The sequence below is a fragment of the Oncorhynchus keta genome, chromosome 37, assembly GCF_023373465.1.
Source record: "Oncorhynchus keta strain PuntledgeMale-10-30-2019 chromosome 37, Oket_V2, whole genome shotgun sequence".
In the NCBI taxonomy this organism is placed as follows: Eukaryota; Metazoa; Chordata; class Actinopteri; order Salmoniformes; family Salmonidae; genus Oncorhynchus; species Oncorhynchus keta.
In genome coordinates, this window is record NC_068457.1 from 12,413,930 (window position 1) to 12,434,748 (window position 20,819).

The 20,819-nt window shown below is 45.3% G+C and overlaps 1 protein-coding gene across 13 annotated transcripts in view; it reads left to right on the plus strand.

The window, feature by feature from the left end:
• The window catches only part of LOC118369989 (RNA-binding motif, single-stranded-interacting protein 1-like), a 45,990-nt gene that overhangs the window by 16,994 nt on the left and 8,177 nt on the right, over positions 1-20,819 (plus strand). For 5 of the 13 annotated variants that reach the window (XM_052499180.1, XM_052499185.1, XM_052499189.1 and 2 more), the window contains exons 1-7: positions 2,364-2,725; positions 10,461-10,612; positions 13,610-13,668; positions 13,852-13,943; positions 15,733-15,893; positions 16,022-16,101; positions 16,217-16,329. In XM_052499180.1, coding sequence (XP_052355140.1) covers positions 2,675-2,725; positions 10,461-10,612; positions 13,610-13,668; positions 13,852-13,943; positions 15,733-15,893; positions 16,022-16,101; positions 16,217-16,329 — 708 coding nt within the window. In that variant the 5' untranslated portion in view covers positions 2,364-2,674. Of the gene's footprint in view, positions 1-2,362; positions 2,726-10,460; positions 10,613-13,609; positions 13,669-13,851; positions 13,944-15,732; positions 15,894-16,021; positions 16,102-16,216; positions 16,330-20,819 lie in introns of those variants that run through there. The other 8 variants (XM_052499182.1, XM_052499184.1, XM_052499190.1 and 5 more) reach the window with 4 other exon arrangements.

A 20,819-nucleotide genomic window follows, 5' to 3' on the forward strand; every position in this document is an offset into this window, starting at 1 on the left:
GGTACTCAGTAATGTGTTGTATTGGATTTGCCCCAAACATAACACATTGCATTCAGGACAAAAAGCTAATCGCTTTGCCACATTTTTTGCAGAATGACTTTAGTGCCTTGTTGCAAACAGGATGCATGTTTTGGAATATTTATATTCTGTACCGGATTCCTTCTTTTCACTCTGTCAATTAGGTTAGTATTGTGGGGTATCTACAATGTTGTTGATCCATCCTAAGTTTCCTCCTATCACAGCCATTAATTAAACTCTGTAACTGTTTTAAAGTCCCCATTGGCCTCATGGTGAAATCTCTGAGCGATTTCCTTTCTCTCCGGCAACTGAGTTAGGAGGGACACATGTATCTTTGTAGTGACTGGGTGTATTGATACACCATCCAAAGTGTAATTAATAACTTCATCATGCTCAAAGGGATATTCATTGTCTGCTATTCTTTTTTTTTTACCCATCTCCTTGGTCTTTGTGGTTAAATCTGTTTGAAATGCACTGCTCGACTGAGTGACCTTACAGATGATCGTATTTGTGGGGTACACAGACAAGGTAGTCATTCGCAAATCATGTTAAACTCTATTACTGAACACAGAGTGAGTCCATGAACTGAACTACAATTGATTATGTTACTTGTTAAGCAAATGTTTAGTCCTGAACTTATTTAGGCTTGCCATAACAAAGGGGTTGAATAGTTATTGCAGAATTTCCCAAACTCAGTCCTCGGGACCCCAATGACTGCACGTTTAGTTTTTGACCCTAACACTACACAGCTGATTCAAATGATCAAAGCTTGATGATTAGTTGATTATTTGCATCATCTGTGTAGTGCTAGGGGAAAAACTAAACGTGCAGTCATTGGGGTCCCGAGGACTGAGTTTGGGAAACCCTAACATATTGACTGAAGACATTTCAGCTTTTCGTTTTTAATTAATTTGTCATAATTTCAAAAAATATAATTCCACTTTGCCATTATGGGGTATTGTGTGTAGGACAGTGACACAAAACTCTCTATTTAATCCATTTTAAATTAATAAATATACACATTTGAACATACATGAATAGGACTGTCCACAACAAAAAAAACACTGAATGGTACAGATATTTTTGTTTATTCAAAGATGCAGTGGTGTAAAGTAACTGTAGTAGCGTTGAAGTACTATTTACATAGTGTTTGAGTGTTATCTGTACTTTCCTATATTTTTTTATATTTTGGACAACTTTTACATTTACTGCACTTCATTCCTAAGGATCATGTGTACTTTTTCCTCACTTACATTTTCCCTGAGTCATTACATTTCAGATGCTTAAGAAGGACAAGGAAAATTGTCCAATTCAAGCACTCATCAAGAGAACACATGGTCATCCATACTGTCTCTAATCTGGTGGACTCACTAAACAAATACTTTTGTAAATTATAGCCCCTGGCTATCTGTAAATAAATAAAAAATACAAGAAAATCGTGCTTTCTGATTTATAGCGTTTACTTTTAGTTTGATACTGAAGTATATTTAAAACCAGATACTTTTAACATTTACTCAAGTAGTATTTTACTGGCTGACTTGAGTCTATTAAGGTACTGTAACTGTACTTTTACTCAAGTATGACAATTGGGTATTTTTTCCTCCACTGCAAAGACGCTTATTCTTGATAAATATCAGATGCATTCGTAATGGTTTCCTCTAGCCTAGTAAATCATTCAAGGTGGTCTGAGTGCAGTGAGATCTGAGGTGAATATACCCTCCCATTACAGATTGGACTTTTAGAGTGCACTTTTTAATTGATCATAGATCAGTCTATATTTAGTTTCTACTCCCACCGTCCTTAGGTCTACATCGTCACAGGAGCTGGAGGAAACAGCCTACAATAGATCACTATATCTAACCAATATCCTTCCGATCTTTGTCCCTGTCCCTGTTTAAAAACAACATAGACACGGCCTTGTCTTACCTATTCATGTTGTTGAGGCACAACATGATACAGTATTTAGCTTATCTAACAGAACCGCCTATCCTTTACATCCTGACCTGTCAATTCTCATTTCTCGCTTTAACCATTGGGCTCCGGGAGGGGGAGTGAGGGTTTGGGGGAGGGGGTAAAGAATGTATGGTATGTGTGGGCGTCAACAAGACGCAGTGTATGGGGAACGACAAATTGAAACAATGTATTAATTTGCGTATTACATGCATCTTTCATTGTAGTGACTGGTTATCTGTTGATTGTCAAACAGTGAAACGTGTTCTGTATTCAGAATAGTAATACTAACCGTACTCAATAGCAAGGTCATTTGATTATATCTTGAAACATACCTCTATTTTATGCGCAATGGTTTGGTCTGTGGAAGGCGGGACTCGGGAGCGGTCGGCAGGACGTCGTAGATCAATGAACTGAACTGAGTTTTCTGCCTGGGTTGGACGACACTTTGGTGGGATTAAACCCTACAACCTACGCAGTGTAGCCTATGTCAGGTAGCCTACAGATGTGACAACGCGACAAGGACATTTGAATCAGGATCGAAAACGGAAATACCGGAGTTTATTTCTAACCCCGGTCGATATGCGGATTTTGTGCAAATAAACCCACTGGATCCTAATAAACGGGTCTGCATGTAGCTTCATTTTTTGGGAGTAAACAAGCTTCTTTTTTTTTATCTCGGAATAACTGGAATAGGCTATCCAGGATGATCTTTGCAAACACTGCCAACCCGTTGAAGAGCACATATCGGAAGCAGGTAGGCCAAAAAAACCCTGGCTGGGATGGTCCAAAACGGTTCCATAAGTCCCTTGAACGCATCCAATTCGAGTGCGCGTACGGCCCACTGTTTTATCACCTCAGTTAACACGGTCACTAGAAGCGACAGTCGTTATTATAATGTTATAACACCGCTCACCGACAGTCAGGTTGCAAAGTCATGTAGTGTGACTGTCAGTAGCGCGCTACACTACATTTTGGTCAAGTCTGTTCCGTGCATTAGTGTCCATTTTATATTATCGGCTTTGTCCTTGAATTAGCATTACAGGATAGCCTATCTAGCAGCTTTTATTGTATTAGGCCCTAATGGCTTATAACAACCATCATCCAAATAGATATAGGATTTTTTTTTAAAATTACCTTCAGATACGCATTGAATTGCTCATTCAGAAGGTAACTGATGAAGGGGTAGGCCTGTATGATTTATGATAGAATTACGCACTCTTTTACTGGAGGACAGAGGGAGAGAGAGATCCTCCATATGGTCCATGTAAACCCAGGTTTAGATGCTGAACATTTGTTATGCCTACTGCTATAATAACATTGCTATAATGTTCACAAGAAGAATCACCTATACACTGAACATACACCGTTTTATGCCCCCGGCTATTCAAATGTATCTCTACATCCCCAAGTCTTTGGAGGAGAAATACATTATTTCTTCAGCATGTTTTTAATGAAAATAGGCCACACAAATGTATGGCATTTGAATTGTCGTTCATATGTCCCATTTGTTAGAGTCCTTGTAGGATTGAATAGAATAGGACTGGAATAAAACAGAATAATATACAATAGTTGTGATGATGCAGACAGAAGCCATGTAGTCCTAGTACATCTTCTATTCCTTGTCGGTATTGTTAGAATAGAACAGGTTCTGTATAGGCCGACTAGTGATACAGTAGGACACCCTGCTCCACCACCTGAGTTAGTTCGGCCCAGTAGGCCTTCTAGTGAGTGGCATGCTCAGCTTCTGCCTAATGTGGGTCAGTGTGCTGGAGTGAACATGGGTGTTCATGCATCTATAATGAGCTGTTTCAGGTGTTGCTACACATTTTGTATTTATTTGATGTATCCAACCTTTATTTAACTAGGCAAATCAGCAATGCAGTGATTCTATAGCACTACTCTGTTGTAGTTCACCACGGATTCAGCCATCTAGTCCACAAGATGGAGGTGATTGCGATTTGTAGCTATATCCGCCCTGAATGATTCCAATAGGCCTAATAATCAGGTAGTCATCTAAATGAGTTGGTACTTCAGTCCTTCTTTACCACTCCACACTGTAGTTCACCACTGATTCCAACCTGGACTCAGGGGTAGAGGTAACATAGTACATGTACATCCGGGACACTCCAATTAGTACGATATGTTACACATTTCAATTCGTATGATATGTTCCGAATATCCAAAACTTATGCAATGTTACGAATCCCAACTTGTTGTGGCTAAAGTTAGCTACTTGGCTAATGTTAGCTAGGCCAGGAGTTAAGGTTAGGGGTTAGGTTAAAGGGTTAAGGGAAGGGTTAGCTAACATCCTAAGTAGTTGCAAAGTAGCTAAAAATTAGTACGTTTTTTCTAATTAGCTAAAATGCTAAAGTTGTCCGTGATGAAATTCGAACACGCAACCTTTGGGCTGCTAGACGTTTGCATTATTCGCCTGATGCAGAAACCGTTGTGCCATTTCCTTGTTGCTTCAACTCTAATTGGGGCGGCAGGTAGTCTAGTGGTTAGAGCGTTGGACTAGTAACCGAAAGGTTGCAAGATCGAATCCCTGAGCTGACGAGGTAAATATCTGTCGTTCTGCCTTTGAACAAGGCAATTAACCCACTGTTCCTAGGCCGTCATTGAAAATAAGAATTTGTTCTTAACTGACTTGCCTAGTTAAATAAAGGTAGAATAAAAAATAGTCCGGGTGAACAATTTGATTAATTGTTCAGCAGTCTTATGGCTTGGTAGAAGCTGTTAAGGAGCCTTTTGGACCTAGACTTGGCGCTCCGGTACCGCTTGCTTGCTGTGCGGTAGCAGACCGTCACTTAAAGTCTATGACTTGGGTGACTGGAATCTTTGACACCATCTAGTACATAGGTCCTGGATGGCAGGAAGCTTGGACCCAGTGATGTACTATGTTACGTCTAGTCTATGAGACTGGGCTGCTGATTCAACCATCTAGTCCACAAGGCTTAGTATATCTCCACCCGTAACGATATCCATAGACATAATCATCTTGTGGTTATCTGAATTAGTTATGCAATGGTTCTTCATTCTTTGCTTCGTCAGTGATTCTAGTCCACAAAGATGGAGGTGATTATGTGTGCATTCTGTGGGTAGGTTTGGATATCTCCATCCTAAACAATATCAGTATTCCTAGCCCTAATTCAATTTGGTGGCCATCTTAATGTAATTTAGCTCAATCACCATTTTGTTTTAGTAAATATGCATTCAAATGGTGGAAGGCAGAACATGTTTTTTCTTAATTCACAGTTGAATCGGACTGCTGCATGCCATTCTAGATTTTTCTAGAGTGGCTTCTGCGGGGTTGGAGCTATTTTAATGAGTAAGAGGAAGGAAATGCCTTGCAGAGGAGGGCTCTGGTTTGCCTCAGAGAATGTGTGGTAGTTTCCCACTGACACACCAGACTGTAGTACTAGGAAGGAACCATGATAGACAGCACCCCACGCAAGAATGTCACCAGGGAAATAGCCTAGTGGCAGGACGCCTAGCGGGTAGAGCATTGGGCCAGTAACAGAGGTTGCTAGTTTGAATCCCTGACCAGAAAATGTGACAAGTCTGTTATTGTTTCCTTGAGCAAGGCACTTAACCTTGATTTCTGTGAGTAATGGGGGAGTTGGGATATGCAAAAAACGTATTTCCAATTCACACATATAAGGACAAATATAAGCACCTATTATTATTATTATTATTATTATAGCCTATAGTGCATTCTGCAATGCATAGAACCAGGGTGAGGAGTTGTTCCTGACCATGTGACGAGGAAAAACTCCTACCCCTATTCATCTCATTATATTTCACTGCCGACATTCTGGAGCTTGGTGAAATGGAACGATTCCATGCTAGAAAACTCTAGAAAGAACGGTAAGTGCTGAATGTCTTTTCACCAGGCATCATGGGACCCATGTCGTCCAAAAAAAGCTAGACTTTTAACTCATCTGTCCGTAGGACATTCTTCCAGAGCGTCTTGATGGTCATTCAGGTGCTTTTTGGCAAACTTGAATCAACTTTTTGCACGAGATGGGTCCCATTTATGTCTGGTGAAAACCAAACACTGCATTCCACAGTAAGAACCGTATACCAATGGTCAAGCATGGTGGTTGTCGTGTGATGCTTTGAGGATGCTTTGCTGCCTCAGGACCTGGACGACTTGCCTTAATAGAAGGAACCATGAATTCTTCTCTGTATCAGAGAATTCTACAGGAGAATGTCAGGCCATCTGTCTGTGAGCTGAAGCTGAAGTGCAGCTGGGTCACGCAGCAAGACAATGATACAAAACACACAATCAAGTCTACATGAAAATGGTTAAAAAGCAACACATTTGATGTTTTGGAATGGCCTAGTCAAAGTCCAGACCTAATCCCAATTGAGATGTTGTGGCAGGACTTGAAACGAGCAGTTCAGGCTTGAAAACCCACAAATATCCTTGACTTAAAGCAGTTCTGCATGCAAGAGTGGGACAAAATTCCTCCACAGTGACGTGAGAGACTGATCAACAACTACAGGAAGCATTTGGTTGTAGTCATTGCAGCTAAAGGTGGCACAATTCAGTGTAAGGGGCAGGGACTTTTTCACACAGGGGAATTGGGAGTTGCATACTGTAACTTTGTTAATTAAATAAATAAAATGAATATATATGTTTTTGTTATTTGTAAACACAGGTTCCCTTTATCTAATATTTCGTTTTTTGACGATCTGATAACATTCAGTATCAAAAATATACAAAAATAGAGAAAATCAGAAAGGGGGCACATACTTTTTCACTGCATTGTGTGTGTGTGTGTGTATATATATATATATATAACACTGAACAAAAAATATAGACGCAACATGTAAAGTTTTGGTTCCATGTAACAGGAGCTGGGGAAAAAAGATCCCAGAAATGTACGCACAAAAATCAAATTTCTCAAAAATGTGCACAAATTTGTTTACATCCCTGTTAGTGAGCATTTCTCCTTTGCAAAATAATCCATCGATCTGACAGGTGTGGCATATCAAGAATCAAATTAAACAGCATGATCATTACACAGGTGCACCTTGTGCTGGGAACTATAAAAGGCCACTCTAAAATGTGAAATTTCATCACACAACAACATGCTAAAAATGGCAAAAGTTCTGAGGGAGCATGCAATTGGCATGCTGACTGCAGGAATGTCCACCAGAGCTATTGCCAAAGAATTGAATGTAATTTCTCTACCATATGTCACCTCCAACGTCGTTTTTGAGAATTTGGCAGTATGTCCGACCGCCTCACAACCGCAGACCACGTGTAACCACGCCAGCCCAGGACCTCCACATCCGGCTTCTCCACCTGCGAGATCGACTTGAGACCAGCCATCCAGACAGCTGACAAAACTGGGGGTTTGCATAAACGAAGAATTTCTGCACAAACTGTAAGAAACCGTCACAGGGAAGCTCATCTGCATGCTCATCGTCCTCACCATGGTCTTGACCTGAATGCAGTTTAGCGTAGTAACCGACTTCAGTGGGCAAATGCTCACCTTCGATGGCGCTAGAGAAGTGTGCTCTTCACAGATGAATAGCTGATGCACGAGCTCAACAGATTACACAAACTCACCACTACTAGATGTTCTAGTAGGGCCGTGTAGCGTGTGTAGTGCTGACAACTACTATATGGCCTTCAGTGGTGAAAGTACTTAAGTAAAAATACTTTAAAGTGCTACTTAAGTCGTTTTTTGGGGTATCTGTACTTTACTATTTATATTTTGACTACTTTTACCTCACTACAGTCCTAAGGGAAATTATGTACTTTTTACACAATACATTTTCCCTGACATCCAAAAGTACTCGTTACATTTTGAATGCTTAGCAGGATAGTGAAATGGTCCATTCACACACTTATGAAGAGAACATCCTTGGTCATCTCTACTGCCTCTGTTCTGGCGGATTCACTAAACACAAATGCTTCGTTTGTAAATTATGTCTAAATGTTGGAGTGTGCCCCTGGCTTATCTGTATATTTTAAAACAAGAAAATTGTTCTGTCTGGTTTGCTTAATATAAGGAATTTGAAATGATTTACTTTTGACACTTAAGTATATTTTAGCAATTACATTTACTTTTGATACTTAAGTATATTGTAAACCAAATACGTTTAGACTTTTTCCTCAAGTATAATTTTACCGGGTGACTTTCACTTTTACTTGAGTCATTTTCTATGAAGGTATCTTTTTACTTTTACTCACGTATGACAACTGGGTACTTTTCCCCACCACTGATGCCCTCAAGGTTGTGTTGGAGCTCCAATTATATGCATTGACCCAATATGTGACTGTGTGTAACTCACGGTGGTTTGTCAGTTGATTAGGGCATGAGTCAAATGCCCACACATACAACCTTGTTATCTCCCTGCTGCACTCACACATTATATCACAATACACAATTAGAACGTCATCATGGGCGGGGTGTCCAAAACCAGATTGGAAATGACTTGATAAAATGGCATACACTGTACTAGTCGGTGTGAAATATAATCTCAATCTCACGTCACCAGCTAAGAATGGCATGCGAGCCTGTCATGTCATAAATTTAGGTTGATTCAGTTATAGTATAGACTAGCTTGTGGGTGGGGTGGGGGGGGTGCACTGTTTTGCCTTGCGTGTCAGGAAGGGGAAGCTAGGTATATAGCTGAGCCGTGTTGACAGTCTGTGCTCAGTGTGCCGTGGGTCTTATCAGCTACCTGCGTCTCACCTCGGGTAAAAGCATGAAGAACATCATGGTACTGTGTACGTTTCCTGGCAGGAATTGACATGACTGTAGACTGTTGTGTGTCCAGGAATCCGCTGAGGTTGTTGTGTGCTGTTGGGGGTCCTAGATTCCCAGATTTATTTTCTGGGTGTGGCACAAAGGTCACACAGGAGGCCATGTTTCATATTTCCATAGGCAAGGGACACCAGTTTGTCTCTGTTTGTGTGTCTGTGCATGTGAGGGTGTGTGTGTCTGTGTATGGTTGTGTTTTTGTCTGCATACTGGTGTGTGTTTAGGCAGTGACCTGATGTCCTCTTCTCTCCTGTGTAAATAATATACAGAGCCCTCCACTTATATTGGCACCCTTGGTAAATACGAGCAAAATGGGCTGCAAAAAAACTTAGTCTTTCATTCAAAATATTCACAAACATTGAAGTAAAATGATTGAAAAAGTAAATTAAATATTTTTCTCCAAACATGTTTGCCACCCCTAGAAATTCTGAGTAAAATCTACCTGCAGTATATTCCCATGCATATTTTACGTTTTTTAAGTTCACCTGAGTGATTAGGAACACTTAAGTGGTCAGCCATGCTGTTTCACTGGGGGTATAAATATGAGGTGACACCCAGGCCAAGTTCCCATAGTCATCCATCACAATGGGAAAAAAAACAGTAATGATGTGCCAAAAGGAGCTGCACACATCAGGAAATCATGAGAAAATAAAGTCTCATTTTCACCATCACTACGAGCTTAAAGCAACAGGAGATGTTAACAACGGCCTGGAAGAGGACGTGTGTCTATATCCACCCCACACACAGTGAGGAGGATGGTTAGAGTGGCCAAAAAAAAACTCCAAGGAGGGGTCAGAAAGTCTCCAAAACTAGATCAGACGCCACCTACGTAACCACAAGTTGTTTGGGAGGGTTGCCATAAAAAAAAAGCCTTTGCTGTCATCAAACAACAAACTCAAGCTTCTACAGTTTGCCAAATGTTACTGGGACTTTCAATGGGACTGGGTTCTATGGTCAGATGAGACCAAAATAGAGCTTTTTTGGAAACAAACACCAGAGGTGGCTTTGGCGTAGACAGAAAGATATCCATGCAGAGAAGGTACCTTGTCCCCACTGTGAAGTATGGTGGTGGATCTTGGATGTTGTGGGGCTGTTTTTCTTCCAAAGGCCCTGGACAACTTGTTAGGATACATGGTATCATGAAGTCGTGGCCATCCCAGGCCCCTGGCCTAAACCCCATAGAAAACCTGTGTGATGAGCTGAAGAGGAGAGTCCACAAGTGAGAACCTGGGAATCTGAAGGATCTGGAGAGATTCTGTATGGAGGAATGGTCTCAGATCCCTTGTCATGTGTTCTTCAACCTCATTACGCATTATAGGAGAAGACTCATAGAGCTGTTATCTTGGCAAAGGGAGGTTGCACACAGTATTGAATGAAGGGGTGCCAATAATTGTGGCACGCATATATTTTCGAAAAATATGTGTTTTATGTTAAGAATTTATTTTTTCTTTCAATTATTTTACTCAAATTAATAGTTAGATTTTCGTGAATATTTTCAATGAAAGACCAAGAGGATAAACAATAAAGACTTTTTTGCAGCCTGTTTTTCCTCATATTTACCAAGGGTGGGCACTGAGTTGAAACTCGTCTCTAGTCTGTCCAGGATTTCCCATTTCTTTCCTGGTTGAGGCACAAACACCGCTGTTGACGGAGGGCAACAGAGTGACCGTGTGTTTACTGTGTACCTGACCGTGTCTCTTCCTGCAGTCGTACCCCATGGCTCCAGCCAGCCCCAGCACGGTGAGCACCAGCAGCAACAGCAGCACCACAGGATGGGACCAGCTCAGCAAAACGAACCTGTACATCCGCGGCCTGCCTCCAGCAACCACTGACCTGGACCTAGTCAAGCTCTGCCAGCCGTGAGTACTGCTCAGCACACACCCACACATGTATAAACATGAAAGCACACATACGCAGACACACACACACACACACACAAGTCTACACAAGCACTGATTGACTGACACACATTATTATGATGAATTAGAACAGCTTGTTCCAACTATATATGCCAATACCATATTCATGTGGATCATGCATGAACCAAGCATAAAGGCCACTAGCTAGCACCCCTCCAACCAACTAAACCATGGCAACCAAGGATGAACCAACTGTGTTTACATGATACTGTATCTGTAGAGGCGAGAGATTAGGGAACGTGACTGTGTTCTACAGTATTGGGATTGGTGAATGCAGCAATTGTCATGTTTGGTTGGGTTTGTCTCTGTGCGCCTCTGGCCTCTGGACCACAAGCATACGGAGCGAAGCTTTCAACCATGTTACCAGGGGCAACAGCCGCCGTTGCTGTTGTTTGCTCCCAACGGTGTTCAACCTGCTCCCCAGGCACAAAGCAGAAACGAAAGAGCCTTTCATTGCAACCAGGCCTAATGTTGGCCAAGCGTTTGTGTTCAACCAAAGCATGATGCACGTCCTTAAAATACCAGTTCCGCAAAAAGGGCTTGGCATCATTTCAACTCGGGCATTTCTGTCTTGAGTTTGAGCGCAGTTTATGACACGGGCTGTTTTTCCAGGTACTGTAACACGGAGTGTTGGCATGAACAACTAGTTAGACTCTGCTAGGCATCTAATCGTTTTCTCTTTGGTCTAGCGTTAGGCTGCTCTTTGACATAATGTCGGCTGTTGTAGCAACGTTTGTTTTGTCTTTATATATCTACATCCCACCACACATATTTGACATATTCTGACAACTGGATGTATGTAGCAAGGTCCCTATGTGGGGAGTCAATCTGTTGTTTTTTTTACAGTGCCCAAAGCTTTCAGAGTTTTATATATACATTTGTATGCTACTGTGTAAATACTGCAATGCGTGTTCGCATGGATTGCTTTAATCTTCTTGTCTTTAGTCTGTTGTAATTATTACTCAGTGACTCGGCAGAGGTGCCAGTTAGTTAATATGAGGGTTAATTTGGTTAAAGATACAATGTGGTTGGAGATGCAATAATGAACGGATTCTCTTAAATGAGTCTACTGAAATAACATGGTGTGCTGTGTGGGCATCCGGCTCAATGTGTTCCCTCCAAGCCTCACAACCCGGTTGCCTCACCCGGCTCAATGTGTTCCCTCCAAGCCTCACAACCCGGTTGCCTCACCCGGCTCAATGTGTTCCCTCCAAGCCTCACAACCCGGTTGCCTCACCCGGCTCAATGTGTTCCCTCCAAGCCTCACAACCCGGTTGCCCCACCCGGCTCAATGTGTTCCCTCCAAGCCTCACAACCCGGTTGCCCCACCCGGCTCAATGTGTTCCCTCCAAGCCTCACAACCCGGTTGCCTCACCCGGCTCAATGTGTTCCCTCCAAGCCTCACAACCCGGTTGCCTCACCAGGCTCAATGTGTTCCCTCCAAGCCTCACAACCCGGTTGCCTCCCAGGCTCAATGTGTTCCCTCCAAGCCTCACCCGGTTGCCTCCCAGGCTCAATGTGTTCCCTCCAAGCCTCACAACCCAGTTGCCTCACCAGGCTCAATGTGTTCCCTCCAAGCCTCACAACCCGGTTGCCTCACCCGGCTCAATGTGTTCCCTCCAAGCCTCACAACCCGGTTGCCTCACCAGGCTCAATGTGTTCCCTCCAAGCCTCACAACCCAGTTGCCTCACCAGGCTCAATGTGTTCCCTCCAAGCCTCACAACCCGGTTGCCTCACCAGGCTCAATGTGTTCCCTCCAAGCCTCACAACCCGGTTGCCTCACCCGGCTCAATGTGTTCCCTCCAAGCCTCACAACCCGGTTGCCTCACCCGGCTCAATGTGTTCCCTCCAAGCCTCACAACCCGGTTGCCTCACCAGGCTCAATGTGTTCCCTCCAAGCCTCACAACCCGGTTGCCTCACCAGGCTCAATGTGTTCCCTCCAAGCCTCACAACCCGGTTGCCTCACCCGGCTCAATGTGTTCCCTCCAAGCCTCACAACCCGGTTGCCTCACCCGGCTCAATGTGTTCCCTCCAAGCCTCACAACCCGGTTGCCTCACCAGGCTCAATGTGTTCCCTCCAAGCCTCACAACCCGGTTGCCTCACCCGGCTCAATGTGTTCCCTCCAAGCCTCACAACCCGTTGCCCTCACCAGGCTCAATGTGTTCCCTCCAAGCCTCACCCAGGCTCAATGTGTTCCCTCCAAGCCTCACAACCCGGTTGCCTCACCAGGCTCAATGTGTTCCCTCCAAGCCTCACAACCCGGTTGCCTCACCCGGCTCAATGTGTTCCCTCCAAGCCTCACAACCCGGTTGCCTCACCCGGCTCAATGTGTTCCCTCCAAGCCTCACAACCCAGTTGCCTCACCAGGCTCAATGTGTTCCCTCCAAGCCTCACAACCCGGTTGCCTCACCAGGCTCAATGTGTTCCCTCCAAGCCTCACAACCCGGTTGCCTCACCCGGCTCAATGTGTTCCCTCCAAGCCTCACAACCCAGTTGCCTCTCACCAGGCTTACATGGCTGCCTTTTTCTTCAGCGATGATGTCATGCATTCTTGTGCAAGCTGAGCGTTCTGGCTCCCAGCCCTTGTTATATAAGTTTAGCAGTAGATCGACACTGTCTGTGATATAGGGCACGCAGTATTTATTTTCATTAATTCATATATTTGAAGGCAAACTGAACTGCGAAAGTGGTAGAAATGACATAACCACAACTATATTTGGGTTGTAAAACTGATTGTAATTGACATAATTTCAACCAGCTTTACCCTTTGAGCCTTCATAACACATACTGTACCAAATAAAGAGGATCGGTAGATTGAATTATGGTTTGACCTTTAAAACAATAATGTATGCATAATGTAGTGATAATCAATACAGTCAAAGGACAAGAGAGCAACGTCCTGTTCTTAACATTTGATTCTTCTTGTGCTCATAGATACGGCAAGATCGTATCGGCAAAGGCCATCCTCGATAAAACAACTAACAAATGTAAAGGTCAGTATCATTTATCTCCATATCTCCAATGTATCGAAATAAATGAAGTATTTTTACTGTTGTCAGATAGTATCACACACTGGTATGCCACTAAGAACATGCATTTGTAATGTAAAGCAAACTAATATCAAGTTGTAGAACTGTATTATGACGGTTGTTTCGGTGCTCCTCCCCCTACTCCAGGGTATGGGTTTGTGGACTTTGACAGCCCTGCAGCAGCCCAGAAGGCGGTCCATGCCCTAAAGACCAGTGGGATACAAGCCCAGATGGCTAAGGTGAGAGGAACCCTGTGTTCTTCTGGTAGTAGAACAACATTGGCCCCCAGGTCTGTCTCTGTTTTGTAAATTATAATGACAGATTATATGGAGCAGTAGAGTGTGAGTGTGAGTGTGAGTGTGAGTGTGGTGTGTGTGTGTGTGTGTGTGTGTGTGTGTGTGTGTGTGTGTGTGTGTGTGTGTGTGTGTGTGTGTGTGTGTGTGTGTGTGTAAAGCAGAACAGCAGAATCAGTCACATGACCCCAGCTGACTGGCTGGCTGTTCAGGCAGTGACCCCATTCACGTTCTCTACTTAAGACAGATGTCCTCCCTTCCCTCTCCCGCTCGGTCCACACGCACGCACAGAACAGGATTGACAGCTTTCTGCTGCTATGCAAATATTATGACTGTCTGTCTCGTAGCACAGCAACTACTAATTCATGTGCTCTGGGCTAGGATACTCCCAGTTAGCGTTTTATGCTGTGTTATGAGTTAGCATGTTATGTTAACATTCCATGTCCAATTACTGATGTTATGCTTACTATGATTTGAACAACTCTTCTTCAGTGGTGGAAAAAGTACTGAATTGTCATACTTGAGTAAAAGTAAAGATACCTTAATAGAAAATGACTCGATTAAAAGTAAAAGTCACCCGGTAAAAGTCACCAGTCTAAATGTATTTGGTTTAAAATATACTTAAGTATCAAAAGTAAATGTAATTTCTAAAATATACTTAAGTGTCAAAAGTAAATCATTTCAAATTCCTTATATTAAGCAAACCAGACAGAACAATTTTCTCTCTCTCTCTCCTCTCGCTCTCCACTCTCCTCTCTCTGTTCTCTCTCTCTCTCTGTCCTCTCTCTGTCCCCTCTCTCTCTGTCCCCTCTCTCTCTCTCTGTCCCCTCTCTCTCTCTGTCCCCTCTCTCTCTGTCCCCCTCTCTCTCTGTCCCCTCTCTCTCTGTCCCTCTCTCTCTCTCTCTCTCCCTCTCTCTCTCTCTCTCCTCTCTCCTCTCTCCTCTCTCTCTCTCCTCTCTCTCTCTCTCCTCTCTCTTCTCTCTCCTCTCTTCTCTCTCCTCTCTCTCTCTCCTGTCTCCTCTCTCTCTCCTGTCTCATCTCGCTCTCTCTCCTCTCTCTCTGTCCTCTCTCCTCTCTCCTCTCTCCTCTCTTCTCTCTCCTCTCTTCTCTCTCCTCTCTTCTCTCTCCTCTCTCCTCTCTTCTCTGTCCTCTCTCCTCTCTCTCTGTCCTCTCTCTCTCCTGTCTCCTCTCTCTGTCCTTTCTCTCCTCTCTCGCTCTCTCTCTGGGGACCTGTGTCTAGCTTGCTCCTGTATTTCTGCCGAGGCCAGCAGAACAGTGTGCCTGTATGGTAGCTGCATAACTGTACTGCTTAGCTGTTGAGCTCGTAATGGTAAAGATGGGAGAACTGAACCAGTCGTTAAGTCTATGGAGAGGATGCATAGAAAAAGAGACCAGTCGCCATTATGAGCAAATCAAGGGCCAAAGAAACTTAAGTCCTTGATAACACATTTACAGAGTTGTTGACTGAAGACCCCGCATGACCCGGACGTGACCGTTACTAAGGCAACACACAACCCTAGCTAACTCATGTTCAGTTGTGTTTTGTTGTTATGGCTTCGATATCCTGGCTTGGATATCATCACAGACTCAAATCGTGTCAACGCATAATTTTAATCAGAGTGAAATATTAATGTAATTGCCTTCGAGTTGGTGTTGCTGCCCAAATTACCATAAATTCTTTGGAGGAAAATGATCCTAATACCTCTCTATCCATTTCTCTGTCCCTCTCTCTAAGCAGCAACAGGAGCAGGACCCCACCAACCTGTACATCTCCAACCTGCCTGTGTCTGTAGACGAGCAGGAGCTGGAGGGCCTGCTGAGGCCTTTTGGACAGGTCATCTCCACCCGCGTCCTCAGAGACTACAGCGGGGCCAGCAGAGGGGTCGGCTTCGCCAGGTGGGAACATCTCAATGCTCCGTAACAGTTTGACGGAGGGCCATGTTGGTAACTCGAAGGGCTGTGGGTTAAAAAAAATTCTAATTTAGATCCCATTGATTCATGTGACTTATGTCTACTATTCTCAGGATGGAGTCCAAGGAGATGTGTAACTCAGTCATAGCCCACTTCAATGGGAAGTTTATCAAGACGGCGCCTGGAACTACGGGTAAAGGCCTATTTTCTCTTATTCTCTCTCATGCGTTGGGCTGCGATGCTCACTCTTTTGTTTCGCTAACGGTGATGGTAATGGTGAGGATGGTGCTTTTTTCCCCCCTCTCCAGCTCCCTCTGAGCCTCTGCTGTGTAAGTTTGCTGATGGTCAGAGGAAGAGGCACAGCCACAGTCCCTACATCCCCAGCGGTCGCACATGGCCCCGAGAGGGAGAGCTCAGACTAGTAAGTGCCTCTCTGTCCGTCTCGTCTCTGTGGGTGGACCCACAACTGCAAGTTTTCGCTCCCTGCCAGACTAATAAAGGGCATTTTAAGAATAAATGCATTACCTCATGTCTAGTGTTGACTGACTTGCCCAGGGCCCAGTGTTAATCCTATCCTGAGAGACCAGTTCATTAGAGCAGGGGTTCATTAACTTTTTCACTCGGGGCCCCCCTCCCAGCATTCGGGACCCCCCACCGGCGGATGTCTATTTCTATGGGCACAATAACTGTTCATGACCAGTGGTGTAAAGTACTTAAGTAAAAATAGTTTAAAGTACTACTTAAGTTGTTGTTTGTGGTATCTGTAGTTTACTATTATTATTTTTGACAACTTTTACTCCATACATTTTCCCTGACACCCAAAAGTACTCATTACATTTTTAAAGCTTAGTATGACAGTAAAATGGTCAAATTCACTCACTTCTCAAGAGAACATCCCTGGTCATCCCTACTGCCTCTGATCTGGAGGACTCACTAAACAGAGAACATCCCTGGTCATCCCTACTGCCTCTGATCTGGAGGACTCACTAAACAGAGAACATCCCTGGTCATCCCTACTGCCTCTGATCTGGCGGACTCACTAAACAGAGAACATCCCTGGTCATCCCTACTGCCTCTGATCTGGCGGACTCACTAAACAGAGAACATCCCTGGTCATCCCTACTGCCTCTGATCTGGCGGACTCACTAAACAGAGAACATCCCTGGTCATCCCTACTGCCTCTGATCTGGCGGACTCACTAAACAGAGAACATCCCTGGTCATCCCTACTGCCTCTGATCTGGTGGACTCACTAAACAGAGAACATCCCTGGTCATCCCTACTGCCTCTGATCTGGCGGACTCACTAAACAGAGAACATCCCTGGTCATCCCTACTGCCTCTGATCTGGCGGACTCACTAAACAGAGAACATCCCTGGTCATCCCTACTGCCTCTGATCTGGCGGACTCACTAAACAGAGAACATCCCTGGTCATCCCTACTGCCTCTGATCTGGCGGACTCACTAAACAGAGAACATCCCTGGTCATCCCTACTGCCTCTGATCTGGCGGACTCACTAAACAGAGAACATCCCTGGTCATCCCTACTGCCTCTGATCTGGAGGACTCACTAAACAGAGAACATCCCTGGTCATCCCTACTGCCTCTGATCTGGCGGACTCACTAAACAGAGAACATCCCTGGTCACCCCTACTGCCTCTGATCTGGCGGACTCACTAAACAGAGAACATCCCTGGCCATCCCTACTGCCTCTGATCTGGCGGACTCACTAAACAGAGAACATCCCTGGTCACCCCTACTGCCTCTGATCTGGCGGACTCACTAAACAGAGAACATCCCTGGTCATCCCTACTGCCTCTGATCTGGCGGACTCACTAAACAGAGAACATCCCTGGTCACCCCTACTGCCTCTGATCTGGAGGACTCACTAAACAGAGAACATCCCTGGTCATCCCTACTGCCTCTGATCTGGCGGACTCACTAAACAGAGAACATCCCTGGTCACCCCTACTGCCTCTGATCTGGAGGACTCACTAAACAGAGAACACCCCTGGCCATCCCTACTGCCTCTGATCTGGCGGACTCACTAGACAGAGAACATCCCTGGTCACCCCTACTGCCTCTTATCTGGCAGACTCACTAAACAGAGAACATCCCTGGCCCTCCCTACTGCCTCTGATCTGGCGGACTCACTAAACAGAGAACATCCCTGGTCACCCCTACTGTCTCTGATCTGGAGGACTCACTAAACAGAGAACATCCCTGGTCACCCCTACTGCCTCTGATCTGGCGGACTCACTAAACAGAGAACATCCCTGGTCACCCCTACTGCCTCTGATCTGGCAGACTCACTAAACAGAGAACATCCCTGGTCATCCCTACTGCCTCTGATCTGGCGGACTCACTAAACAGAGAACATCCCTGGTCATCCCTACTGCCTCTGATCTGGTGGACTCACTAAACAGAGAACATCCCTGGTCATCCCTACTGCCTCTGATCTGGCGGACTCACTAAACAGAGAACATCCCTGGTCATCCCTACTGCCTCTGATCTGGCGGACTCACTAAACAGAGAACATCCCTGGTCATCCCTACTGCCTCTGATCTGGCGGACTCACTAAACAGAGAACATCCCTGGTCATCCCTACTGCCTCTGATCTGGCGGACTCACTAAACAGAGAACATCCCTGGTCATCCCTACTGCCTCTGATCTGGCGGACTCACTAAACAGAGAACATCCCTGGTCATCCCTACTGCCTCTGATCTGGCGGACTCACTAAACAGAGAACATCCCTGGTCATCCCTACTGCCTCTGATCTGGAGGACTCACTAAACAGAGAACATCCCTGGTCATCCCTACTGCCTCTGATCTGGCAGACTCACTAAACAGAGAACATCCCTGGTCATCCCTACTGCCTCTGATCTGGCAGACTCACTAAACAGAGAACATCCCTGGTCATCCCTACTGCCTCTGATCTGGCGGACTCACTAAACAGAGAACATCCCTGGTCATCCCTACTGCCTCTGATCTGGCGGACTCACTAAACAGAGAACATCCCTGGTCATCCCTACTGCCTCTGATCTGGAGGACTCACTAAACAGAGAACATCCCTGGTCATCCCTACTGCCTCTGATCTGGTGGACTCACTAAACAGAGAACATCCCTGGTCATCCCTACTGCCTCTGATCTGGCGGACTCACTAAACAGAGAACATCCCTGGTCATCCCTACTGCCTCTGATCTGGCGGACTCACTAAACAGAGAACATCCCTGGTCATCCCTACTGCCTCTGATCTGGTGGACTCACTAAACAGAGAACATCCCTGGTCATCCCTACTGCCTCTGATCTGGCGGACTCACTAAACAGAGAACATCCCTGGCCATCCCTACTGCCTCTGATCTGGCGGACTCACTAAACAGAGAACATCCCTGGTCACCCCTACTGCCTCTGATCTGGCGGACTCACTAAACAGAGAACATCCCTGGTCACCCCTACTGCCTCTGATCTGGCGGACTCACTAAACAGAGAACATCCCTGGTCACCCCTACTGCCTCTGATCTGGCGGACTCACTAAACAGAGAACATCCCTGGTCACCCCTACTGCCTCTGATCTGGCAGACTCACTAAACAGAGAACATCCCTGGTCCTCCCTACTGCCTCTGATCTAGCGGACTCACTAAACAGAGAACATCCCTGGTCATCCCTACTGCCTCTGATCTGGCGGACTCACTAAACAGAGAACATCCCTGGTCATCCCTACTGCCTCTGATCTGGCGGACTCACTAAACAGAGAACATCCCTGGTCATCCCTACTGCCTCTGATCTGGCGGACTCACTAAACAGAGAACATCCCTGGTCATCCCTACTGCCTCTGATCTGGCGGACTCACTAAACAGAGAACATCCCTGGTCATCCCTACTGCCTCTGATCTGGCGGACTCACTAAACAGAGAACATCCCTGGTCATCCCTACTGCCTCTGATCTGGCGGACTCACTAAACAGAGAACATCCCTGGTCATCCCTACTGCCTCTGATCTGGCGGACTCACTAAACAGAGAACATCCCTGGTCATCCCTACTGCCTCTGATCTGGCGGACTCACTAAACAGAGAACATCCCTGGTCATCCCTACTGCCTCTGATCTGGAGGACTCACTAAACAGAGAACATCCCTGGTCATCCCTACTGCCTCTGATCTGGCAGACTCACTAAACAGAGAACATCCCTGGTCATCCCTACTGCCTCTGATCTGGCAGACTCACTAAACAGAGAACATCCCTGGTCATCCCTACTGCCTCTGATCTGGCGGACTCACTAAACAGAGAACATCCCTGGTCATCCCTACTGCCTCTGATCTGGCGGACTCACTAAACAGAGAACATCCCTGGTCATCCCTACTGCCTCTGATCTGGCAGACTCACTAAACAGAGAACATCCCTGGTCATCCCTACTGCCTCTGATCTGGCAGACTCACTAAACAGAGAACATCCCTGGTCATCCCTACTGCCTCTGATCTGGCGGACTCACTAAACAGAGAACATCCCTGGTCATCCCTACTGCCTCTGATCTGGCGGACTCACTAAACAGAGAACATCCCTGGTCATCCCTACTGCCTCTGATCTGGCAGACTCACTAAACAGAGAACATCCCTGGTCATCCCTACTGCCTCTGATCTGGCAGACTCACTAAACAGAGAACATCCCTGGTCATCCCTACTGCCTCTGATCTGGTGGACTCACTAAACAGAGAACATCCCTGGTCATCCCTACTGCCTCTGATCTAGCAGACTCACTAAACAGAGAACATCCCTGGTCATCCCTACTGCCTCTGATCTGGTGGACTCACTAAACAGAGAACATCCCTGGTCATCCCTACTGCCTCTGATCTGGAGGACACACTAAACAGAGAACATCCCTGGTCATCCCTACTGCCTCTGATCTGGTGGACTCACTG